The sequence below is a fragment of the Tympanuchus pallidicinctus genome, unplaced genomic scaffold (assembly GCF_026119805.1).
Source record: "Tympanuchus pallidicinctus isolate F22 unplaced genomic scaffold, pur_lepc_1.0 scaffold22, whole genome shotgun sequence".
Taxonomy (NCBI): domain Eukaryota; kingdom Metazoa; phylum Chordata; class Aves; order Galliformes; family Phasianidae; genus Tympanuchus; species Tympanuchus pallidicinctus.
The window spans coordinates 3,107,427-3,118,532 of NW_026294739.1; the positions used below are offsets into that span (position 1 = coordinate 3,107,427).

The window sequence follows — 11,106 nt, forward strand, 5'->3', positions numbered from 1 at the left end:
CTTTGCTCTGTTTGCTCCCCTGCTATTTAGCTGTGGTTTTGTCTTTCCTGCATCCCTCCATGGTGATGGGGCTGTGTCCTGGTCTCCTCCCTGTCCTCCTTTCTCCAGGCGTTTGAGGCATCCCTCCCGTAAATCAGTGCTGCCAGCCCTTTCATCAGCTTTATTGCTCTTCTCTGAATAACACTAATAAAAGATGCAGAGAGCACAGGCACGTGGAAAAAAGCTGTTCCTCCTCCTGCCCTGGGTCACCATCTGCACGCGAGGTGCTGGCCCCAGAAGGACCCGAAGCTCTGCTGAGATGTTGGGAGCCACAACTGAGCCTTCCAGTAAAAACCCAGAAGGTTCAGACCCATCTCTCTTGGGATGCCTCACTCCAAGGTGGTACAGTGGAGGGGAACAAACCTCATGGTGTCTTCTGACCCCCAAACCAGCATCATGCTATCATTCCTCTGGCCCCAGCCCTTCCTAATGTATGGCCACTCAGAAATAAGCACCAATGATTCATGGGATAACTTTCTATCACTGACAGCTCTGGGACAAATCCAGCAGTCAGTGAGTGCAGGAAGAAAATTTCAGTGGCCCCTCTGCTTCTCCAGATGCTGAAGTCCCTGCAAAACCCCTTTTCTGCCACTGCCAGCTTGGTTTGGGCTCCAGTTTGGCAATGCTGTGGGTCTGAGCCCTCTGCTGCTGGTTTCCTAAAGCTTTGCTTCTGCTTCACCAACCTCTGCAGGCTGATGAATGGCCATAGCTAGGACTGCAAAAGCACCGTGGTGTTGGCTGTGGGTCCCCAAAGAGCCTTGAAGGAACCAGGCTTGGAGGCTGCTAGAAATGATGGTTTAATATTATTAACACAGATAAAGATCCCCTGTGTTCATCATGTTGTGATCATGAGAAGCATGTCCCGCTGTACCTGGGTGGATGAGATGTGCTGCTGCCAGACCCACAGAGCACCCTATGGTGGAAAGGGGTCTTTGCAGGCACCCAACAACCCAGCCCCTATCTCCATCCCAGCATCTGTCCCCCAAATCTCCTGGTTTTCCCGATGTGGGGCCAGGTGGCAGCCAGCTACAGGTGCCTGGAGAGGAGGGCATGCAATGGGCAAGCTTCTGCAAGTGGGGAGAGGGAAAGCCCATGGGGGAGACTGAGTGGAATGAGATGGCACTGACCCTTCAGCATCCGAAATTAGAGAAGCAAGAAGAAAAAACCCTGCCTCAGATAAGCAATTAATTGAAATTTAGTAAGAATCAATACTGGAGGTTATTAAATAATAATTGTTAGAGGAGAATTTCTCTGGATTTGAGCAGTGTGCAAGGGAGAAATTCAGCTGTTAGTAATTAACTGCAGAGCAGAAGAATGCAGATAAAAGAGTGCTAAATATTTCCTTTTGAAGTGAATGTTCTTTTAACCCTTGCCTGTGGCTCCTGACACAACTAATGGGACAGCTGTCAGCTGGTTAGGTATTACTCCACGGACCTAAGAGCAAAAATGTCAAAGCTTGTCACTGTGCACAGGAAGCAATCTTAATGTGGCCCGAAGTTAGGTACAGAAATGAAATAAAAATGGCCTTCTGTTGAAGGAGGTTTGCAGCAAAATCTGATGCTCTCAGATGTGCCTCTTCTCCCGTGGGTCTCTTTGCCTACTTTCCTGGAACGTTTAGGAGCCCTGTGAGACTCCATGAGTTAATTCCTAGGACCTTCTCTTCCACATTTTCAGCCTAATGCGTGTGAGAGCTCAGCACAGTGGTCCCTTGCCGTGTGCTCTCCTTGCTGACTGCCCTTGCTGTGAAGCATTCCCCGTGGGCCCATTTTGGGAGCTCTGCCCCATTTCTGGGGGCTGCCTGGGAGGCCTCATTGCATCCTTTTCCTTCTGCAGATGACTACAAGTCTGAGCTGAGGGAGCAGCTGCCATTGATTGCAGGATCTGCAGCGGCCGGCGTGGTCTTCATCGTCTCGCTGGTGGCTATCTCCATAGTCTGCAGCAGGTGGGGATGTGAGAGAGGTTTGGGGTGGGAAGGGATGGTAGGGAACGTGCTTGGGCTGGTCACCACAGCACAGGGGGAGGCACTGATGCGTGGGCTGCTCCGTGGGGAGTGGATTGGGGCAGAGATGCTCATGGAGGTATCTGCTCTGTCCTCCTAGGAAGCGAGCGTACAGCAAGGAGGCGGTGTACAGCGATAAGCTGCAGCACTACAGCACTGGCAGAGGTGAGCAGGGAGAAAATGGGCACGGAGAGGGGTTGGGGGGCTTTGTGTTGGTGGGGAGGGAGAAGAGCAGAAGGGGGCAAAATGATGATAAAGGAGCAGAGCAATAGCTCCTGGTGTTACCCAGCCCTGGCAAGCATTGCAAGCACCAGCAAACTCCATTTACATCCTTCTGGAGAAGCTTTCCAGGTGTTTCTGCCTCCTTTTGAGGACTCAGTGTATGGGATGAGTGGGGTTTAGGTGATTAGAAATAAATTTGCTAGCCAGGTCTGTGGGCAGACTGCAGCATTGTGCCTGTGCAGGGATAGAGTTCAAGTTTTTTCTTGCATTTTTAGCTATTTCCTTGCTGGCAGCAGTAAATCTGTGTTGCTTTAGTGGGATTTTGCTGCATGCATGAGAGGAAATCTTCAACTTTAGGGTGGGTCCTGCCAAAACAAAGCCCACACAGATGCCTGTACACTGGGAACCAGTCTGAGAGAAAGCAGAGCAGTAAGCATAGGAGGCTGGGGCTGACTTGGGGTTGATGTTTGGACTAGATGATCTCAGTCAGGTCTTTTCCAACCTTAATGATTCTATGAGGCTGGCAGTTCCCTGCTGAACTCACAAAGCAGCCAGCCTGGCAAAATCAGATAGGGAAAGGAAGGATTCAGGGGGTTCAAAACCAGGTAGAAAAATGTTGAAACGGATCTTGGTATTTCATTTTTAAAGCCAGGCAATGGCAGCACAGCAAAATTCTGTCAAGGTTAGCAAGCCTCCAGGCGTATGGTTGTTACATGCATTGGAGCAAAACAGGTGGGAAATTTGTGGTGGGTGACTAATGGGGAGCTGAGGGCAGCAGCTGGAACAAACAGCCCGCTCAGTTCATGGCATGGCAATTAGAGCATCTCTGTTGGCTCCGCCTGGATCGCCCAAAGGCCATCCGTGCTGGGACTGCTGACCTGAGGTTTCGAGGTGGTGAGAAGTGGGCTGCCATTTCCGTGTCTCATCCCTGTGGGCCATCAGCAAGGATGCACGTGTACGTGCCAAAGGTGCTCTGTCCTTTGAACTTGGGGTGTTCTGCTGGTTGAGGTCTGCACAGAGAGCTAGTAAGTGGAGGTGCCTGAATCCCACTCATTCTGATGGGATGGGGACATGAGTACCTCTGGGGGATTTGGGGTGGGAGCTGAATCTGGTGATTGCTGAGCCCAGGATGGATCAGTTGGTGTTTAAAAGCCAGCCTGTATTGGCAGCAGGCAAGGAACTTTGGTGTTATTTTCTCCTTTATTTATTCAATTTTTTGATCAGTGAGTCAGTCTTGGTTACGATCCTGTAAATCCCTTTGTAATCCTGGCTGGAGCATCAGCTGCTCTTGTAAAAAAATTTATGGGGCAGTTAAAGTGTTCGAGACAGAGCCGTAAAGGGATTTATGAACTGGGAGATGCACAGATGGCTTCATTGCAATCCTCGTCCCTGGCCCTGGAGGCGCAGATCTCCTGCCCCAAATGCCCCTGATGCGGAGCAGGCAGTGCTGCAAGCAGCGTGTTCTGTGCTTGAGCAATGCCCCACTCCCCCAGGATGACCTCGAGGACCAGGTGTCCCCCATGCTGACATGTTTTTAGGGTTAAGATTTACCATCTCTATCCCCCGTCCTTCCTGGCTTGCCATTGGGGCGAGGGGCAGAGCCTGCATCCTCCTGCCTTGTCCGATTCCTGCTGCTGCTGCCCAGCAGGGGTGGGTGAAAAGAGGCCAGCAAAGCCTCGGTTTATGGCTCCGCACAGGTTTTTGATTATAATTGCTGCACTCTGTCAATTTAGTGGCAGCCACAAAACTATCAGAGCCCTTTTTGGGTAAATAAATATTTCTTAAATAATGCATACAGCCTCATAAACTTGCCACTTCCCTTCCCATAAAACCCGCTAATTGTAGCTGTGGTCTGGAAGCGTCCCCCTGGATGCTCACCAGCAGCTCCTGCCCACCTCGTCACCCCTCTGGGGTCCCCTCCTCTAACCTTGGTGGAGGGGTCAGGAGAGGACAACTGTGGGACACGGAGGTGTGACAGAGCAAATAGCAGCTGATTTAATGGACTTGAGGATGAGAGAGCAGTTCTTGGCTGTGGCACAATGACTCTTGATTTTCTCTCCCTTTTGATGCCTCTCCTGTGTTTCTCACCACAAGGGTCTCCAGGGATGAAGATTTACATTGACCCTTTCACTTACGAGGACCCCAACGAGGCAGTGCGTGAGTTCGCCAAGGAGATTGATGTCTCCTTTGTGAAGATTGAAGAGGTCATTGGAGCAGGTGGGTCCCCACTGCCATGTCCCTGCCCTTTCCACCCTCCTGGGTGGGTTGTTTGGGGGGTGGTGAGCAATTGCTTGTGCATCACTTGTTATATACATTCGTATATAGTCGTAACTATTAACCTTTTCCTTTTCTCTATCTTAGTAAATAGTTTTATCTCAACCCACGAGTTCTACTTTTGTTTTTTTTTTTGCTGGGTTTTTCCTGGGGGTGCACGTGTGATCCTTCGTTGGGAAATGCAAAGTTCTCAAGGGTTATCAGGCTTTTGGTGGATTAGGGAACATGAGGTTGGTTTCTGCTCTCAAAGCTTCTCTAAGGTTGGGAAGAACTCTAATTTATTCGCTGGCCAGCTGTGGGATTTCCTGGTTTATTTCCGTGAGATTAGAAGGAAAAAAACAGATCTCATTCTAGTCTGTGCCATATTCCCATACATATGTATGGGAACACACGCATACATGTGTCTATATATCATCTGTGGTGCCTTTATTGCAGTTTTTAACTAACTGTGCCATGCTCATAGAAGGGAAAGTGTGAAGGTGGGGGGAAGCTGCAAAGAAGCAGTGAGCTGTTTCAGTCAGGATCAACTTCGGCAGCGTATCGGCTGCCTTTTGCTGCTCATCAAGGCAAAGCAACTGTAAGCCTGGCTTAATTGTAATCCTTCCACAGATAAATTTCACCTTGGTGAAGGAAAAGCTCTCCCAGTGGAAATGAGAGGGAGATTTTTCTGTGTTCTAAATCAGAGCGCAGCGATGGAAACAGCCCAATTATTTTCCCTTCCTAGATAAGTTATGTGCAGAGAGGTGGCTGTGACTGTCAGTGCGCTCACACCTTGCACTTGACGTGGTCCTTAAAAGTTGGTGCCTTTGCTGTACAATTTTTTCTGGGAGGAATTCCCAAGGGCAGCTCCTGGCTCCGGCAATGGGCTCTGCCAGTGTGGAGGAGGCTGTAAGCCCAGCTATGTCCTCAGCATCTTTCAAAGAGTATGGAGGTTTGTAGAAGGGAGCACCCATGGCTGCCAACTGGCCAATGCTTCTCAGCCAACTGAATTGGATGACAAGCTGCTGTTGTTCTATGCAGATTTGTATGGGGATGGTAATGTGTGGTCTTGCTCTTGCAGGGGAGTTTGGAGAGGTGTACAAAGGCCGCCTGAAGTTGCCTGGCAAGCGGGAGATCTACGTGGCCATCAAAACACTGAAGGCTGGCTATTCAGAGAAGCAGCGTCGGGATTTCCTGAGCGAAGCCAGCATCATGGGGCAGTTTGACCACCCCAATATCATCCGGCTGGAAGGGGTGGTGACCAAGAGCCGACCAGTCATGATTATCACAGAGTTCATGGAGAATGGGGCCCTGGACTCGTTCCTGCGGGTGAGGCAAAGTGGACTATCGTTTGGCTGCAGGGTTTGGGAGCCAGGCCTCCATGATCCTTACATGTGCTCTTTCCGATCACAGCAAAATGATGGGCAGTTCACGGTGATCCAGCTGGTGGGGATGCTCAGAGGGATTGCTGCTGGGATGAAGTACCTGGCAGAGATGAACTATGTCCACAGGGATCTGGCGGCCAGGAACATTCTTGTCAACAGCAACCTGGTGTGCAAAGTGTCAGACTTTGGCCTCTCACGCTACCTGCAGGATGACACATCTGATCCCACCTACACCAGTTCCTTGGTATGTACCTTGCTTCCCACAGGGACAAATCTGTGAGCCTCCCATTGAGTCCAGTTCACTAAAAATGGCAAAGATCTGTGCAGCATCAGTCGTGCTGCACTGCGCCTGCTGGCAGTGCTCAGAGAGGCACGTCCTGCCCTCATCCACCCCTTACTTCTTCTTGCTGCTTTCCTTCCATCAGCAGGGAAGGATCTGCTGCTTTGCTGCTGCCTTGCTTGGGAAGTGGCCACTGACATTCCTTGCATCATCCGCTTTTCCATTCCTTCTCTATGAGTTTAATGTCTCCCTGCTCCCAGAGCACCTCTCTGCTCTATCCTGACCAACAAACGGGTCAGGTGGGACCAGGGATGCATCACTAGGTACTGTATGCATCACATAAACCCCCTGGTGAGCTGTCACTGGTGTTATGGATGAGCAGATGAGAAGGCTGTCAGCACCCTGCTGACCTGCTGGGCTCTCTAATTGATTAATCAGTTATTAAAAGAGCTAATAACCCTCCTAACGCTTTGTAAACATTTCATAACACAGCAGTACAGCACAGTGGCAGGATCCTGCCTCGGGGGAAGCTGGAGGCAGTGCATCTACTACAGGCAGACACCAGGACAGCCAGGAGAGGCATAGGTTGGGTGCAAGAGTGTGCATGTCCTACAAGGACCCCTGCAAAGCAGTTTGTTGTGTTGCCAGGCTGTGCCCAGGTGTGTTTCAATGTAATGTAGTTTGTGACAGGAACACCGAGGAGATGAGGCAATTGGGATTTCATCAGACTGAAGTAAATGGATCAAGAGAGTTATGCTGCTGCCGGGGGAGCAGAGGGAGCTGCTGGGTTTCTGACTGGACTCTCGTCTACTCCCACTCCCTGCTCAGACCTATCTGGTGGCCTTTGAGTAGAAACACATCAGGTTTTGGTGTAAAGACCTTAGCAGTAACTGAGAAGAGACCTGAAGTAGCCTTTTTCCACCTTCAGAGATAAAAGAGATTATCTCATCTGTGTTTTTATTTAATTTAGGCCATAATAGATCTCCTCGGCAGCTGGGAAATGATTCTGTGCCTGCGATTACATCACTCTGCCTCCCACAGCAGGTTTTTAGCTCTGGGGGAAAGGCAGGAAAAACAACCTAGCAGTTAATTTCTCCATTTATAGTTATTCAAATAAAATTTTTGCCATTCAGCCTTAAAGAGCAGCTGATGCTTCATTGGAAGGGATAGGGAAAACAATAGTGCTCGACGATTTACAATGCAGCTCTGCCCTGGGGCACATACCATGCGTTTCTGTGCTTTTTCCTTCATCTTCTCACTTTCTGCTGTCATTTTGTGGAGCACCGGTGACCGTGAAGCACTCTTTGCCTTGAGCAGGATGCATGTGTGGGCTGCAAAGGGTTGGGATGCTGTCACTTTCCCTGCTGGAACTGGGTGGCAGTGCCATTGTAGGGGCTTTCAGAGGCTGTCCCCAGCCAGATCTTCCCTGCCGTCCCCTGAGAATTACAACATCAATCCCCAGAGGTGTTTTGGGCATGGCTGTGACTCACCAGCTCCTGTTTTCTCAGGGTGGGAAGATCCCTGTGCGATGGACAGCACCGGAGGCGATTGCGTACCGCAAGTTCACGTCAGCCAGTGATGTCTGGAGCTATGGCATCGTCATGTGGGAGGTGATGTCGTTCGGGGAGAGGCCCTACTGGGACATGTCCAACCAGGACGTAAGTGTTGGAGGCTCGCTGCTTACTGGAAAACGATGAGGTTGAGGTGGAGCTGGAGCTGCTCCAGACTCCGCAGCCTCGGCGGCTCTCGGTTTCTGAGATGAAACAGGCTGGCGAGCGAGAGGGATGGCGGGAGGGAATCTGGGAAGAAAAGCCAGTGGGCTGGTAATTGGACTTCAGGAAGCTGCAGCGCCTTTGAAAATGTTCAGAGGGTTTGCAAGCTGGGAAAGAGCTTTGGAAGTGCGACTGCCGCACTCCAACGCAATCCGCCGAGATAATGAGCGGCAGCGCTCTGCCGGAGGAACTGCGGTGCGCGGAGCATCAGAGTGGAGATTAACCTCCTGCTGCAGCTCCTCCCGCTCGTTTTGCTGGTGGCAGCGGGTTGGCAGCACTGTCCCCGTGCCATCGTGCTCCTCACGTGCCGCTCCGTGCCCTGCAGGTCATCAATGCCATCGAGCAGGACTACCGGCTCCCGCCGCCCATGGACTGCCCGGCTGCTCTGCACCAGCTGATGCTGGACTGCTGGCAGAAGGACCGCAACACCCGGCCTCGCTTCGCCGAGATTGTCAACACCCTCGACAAGATGATCCGCAACCCGGCAAGCCTCAAAACTGTGGCTACCATCACCGCTGTGTGAGTCCCCGAGCGAGGTGCCGCATCTGGTGGGACCGGGATTCAGGGATTGCGTCCTCACCTCGGTGCCTCTCTGTTCCCTTCTAGGCCTTCTCAGCCCCTCCTCGACCGCTCTATCCCTGATTTCACTGCCTTTACCTCAGTAGAAGACTGGCTGAGCGCCGTCAAGATGAGCCAGTACAGAGACAACTTCCTGAGCGCTGGATTCACCTCCCTCCAGCTGGTCGCCCAGATGACATCTGAGTACGTCTGGTGTCACCGCGTGGCTGCTGGTTTGTGGGACCGGTCGGCACAGCTGTCTGTTGACATCCCTCTGTCTGTCTTGCAGAGACCTCCTGAGAATAGGAATAACGCTGGCTGGGCACCAGAAGAAGATCCTGAACAGCATCCAGTCCATGCGCGTGCAGATGAGTCAGTCTCCGACCTCGATGGCGTGACGTCCCTCGCTCGACGGGGAGGGAACGGGGAGGGCAGGCAGCGGAGGTGGGAGGGGAGGAACTGATGGGAGCCGTGGGGCCGCAGCTGGAGAGGGGCAGCCACGGCCGGACCGCGGAGGACGTTCCTGGGACTCGCCTCGGCCTGGTGACTTCCATCCCTCACCAACAGAAGCACACTTACCGATGTCACGGGGGACAGCGTATAAATAAGTATAAATATGTACAAATCATATATTTAAAAAAAAAGAAAAAAAAAAAAAAAAGAACAAACACACACACAAAAAAATAACAAACCCCAACCACCAGTGAAGACAAACCAATGTGCGTTGGGGGGAAACAAACCCAAATCCTAGAGACCAGACTCCAATCCCACCGCCAGTGAGCAGTAGTCAGAACTGAGGAGGAGGAGGCAGGGGGCTGTTGGGGAAGGGAGTGGCGTCACATTGGGTTTCCCATCCAGAGAAGCCTCCGGCAGCGACCGCCTCGATCTTCTTTTCTTCCTTGGCTCCTTCCTGCCCGGCCCCTCCTGCTGCCCTGCTCCCTTCTCTGCTCATGGCCTGGTGGAAGCCTCCGCAGCCGCTGACCGTGGTGTCCAGGTGTCGCTCTGCCAACTACCAAAGGACTTCGCTGACCACTGCATGGGGGATCCGACGCAATCCAGTTAATGTCTTCATATTGAAGAAGAGATGTACCTTCAATAGAAAAAAAACTTTTGGGTTTTTTTTTCTTTTGCTTGCATTTTTTTTGCAAAAAGGGAAAAAAAAAAAAAAAAAAACACCACACAAAAAAAAAAAAAAAAAAAACCTTACAAAAAATACAAAACAAAACAAATTCCATCATGGCAAATGGAAAGAGGTGTTCCCATGTGTGTGTGTGCGCGCGTGTACGTTGTCAACCTACTGTGGACTTGCTGCTTGCCCGTGACCAGAGATCACCACCGACCTCAATGCAGGCGGGAGGAGGAGCCGCGGTGCGTGGGTACTGGGTTGTGGAGGAGGAGGAGAGATGCTCTGGGGAAGAGACTGCTGAGGCTTCCACAGCCTCGGGGATCTGCAGAAGACGGCTACGGAGAACTTTATTTCCCCTATCTTGTGGACCTAAGGATTTTGATATTGAGTTACGGACTTAGGTTTCATGGCTTCAGAGGTAGGTCCGTGTGTCTCGTGTACCTCTCATCCTTTTCTGTATGTTTCTGCTTGCTTCCTTGAAGCCTCTTCCAGCGAATATTTTCCCGTGTTTAATTTGACTTTTTATTGTTATTTTTTATTGGTTCTACCACTGGTCTCTTTTGCAAATTGATCTAGTTAAAATTACTAGATGCATGTCAGTGTTTACACAGAATATTGTAAGTCTGGGCAATCTAACTTCTCTCTGTGGATCGTGCGGAGAGTTTATAAAATGAATGAACTCTTAATAAGGCTTTTACTTAGCTGGCTGTGTGCGACTTGTAGAGATCCATCATTGCCAGCACCGAGGCTGGCAGTGGGAGCAGGGACTGGGGGCTGTGGGTGGCTGTAAGGTGCTGGGGCTGCATAGTGCCTCCTGGCCTTACCGTGGTGGTTCAGGTGTCCATAAGAAGCCCTTTACCCTCCCCCCAATGCAGCAAGCATCCATCCATGCCCCCTCCTCCCACCCCCTCGCCCATCCGTACTGTGGGGCTGCCCCGTGTCTGTGCTGTGGGTTTGTCCCACATCTGCGTTGCGGGGATGCCCTGTGCCCATGCACGCTGTGGAGGTGCCTTGTATCCTAAGGGCTGAGCCTGCTTGCTTCACCCATGTCCTGCGTGCCAGCGTTGGGGCCACCAGAACTTGCTCTTGTTGGGCTCCTGCCCTTAGGACATAGGGTGGGAGGGTGGAAGCTGGCACGCTGGCAGAGGATGGGCAACAGATTGGGTGCTTGTTGCTCCTCCATGTTTTCTCCCTATGACCTATCATGGTCACACAATACAGGACTCAGCAAGAGTCCTTCTCTTGCTGAGCTGGTTTACAGCAGCAGGGCTGCTCCTTGTGCTGCTGGCTGGAGGGCCGCCATGCCTCGGGATCGGCACTGCCCCAATCTGCATGCTGGGATGTTGTCACTGCACACAGCATGCAGGAGGGGTGGGTGCCACGCATACCAACGTGCTGCCTCTCACATTGGTATTCGCCGCTGGTGATGGATCCTTTGTGGGTTTTTTTTTATGATTTCTCTTTTATTAGAA

General features: G+C 51.5%; 1 protein-coding gene across 1 annotated transcript in view; it reads left to right on the forward strand.

The window, feature by feature from the left end:
- Positions 1-9,176, forward strand: part of EPHB1 (EPH receptor B1) — a 42,454-nt gene extending 33,278 nt beyond the window's left edge. Inside the window, exons 8-16 of the mRNA XM_052687284.1 lie at positions 1,873-1,981; positions 2,139-2,203; positions 4,355-4,477; positions 5,595-5,842; positions 5,927-6,142; positions 7,687-7,836; positions 8,276-8,469; positions 8,557-8,712; positions 8,798-9,176. Of these exons, the coding sequence (XP_052543244.1) occupies positions 1,873-1,981; positions 2,139-2,203; positions 4,355-4,477; positions 5,595-5,842; positions 5,927-6,142; positions 7,687-7,836; positions 8,276-8,469; positions 8,557-8,712; positions 8,798-8,906 (1,370 nt within the window). The 3' untranslated portion in view covers positions 8,907-9,176. The remainder of the gene's footprint in view (positions 1-1,872; positions 1,982-2,138; positions 2,204-4,354; positions 4,478-5,594; positions 5,843-5,926; positions 6,143-7,686; positions 7,837-8,275; positions 8,470-8,556; positions 8,713-8,797) is intronic.
- Positions 9,177-11,106: the final 1,930 nt, after the last annotated feature.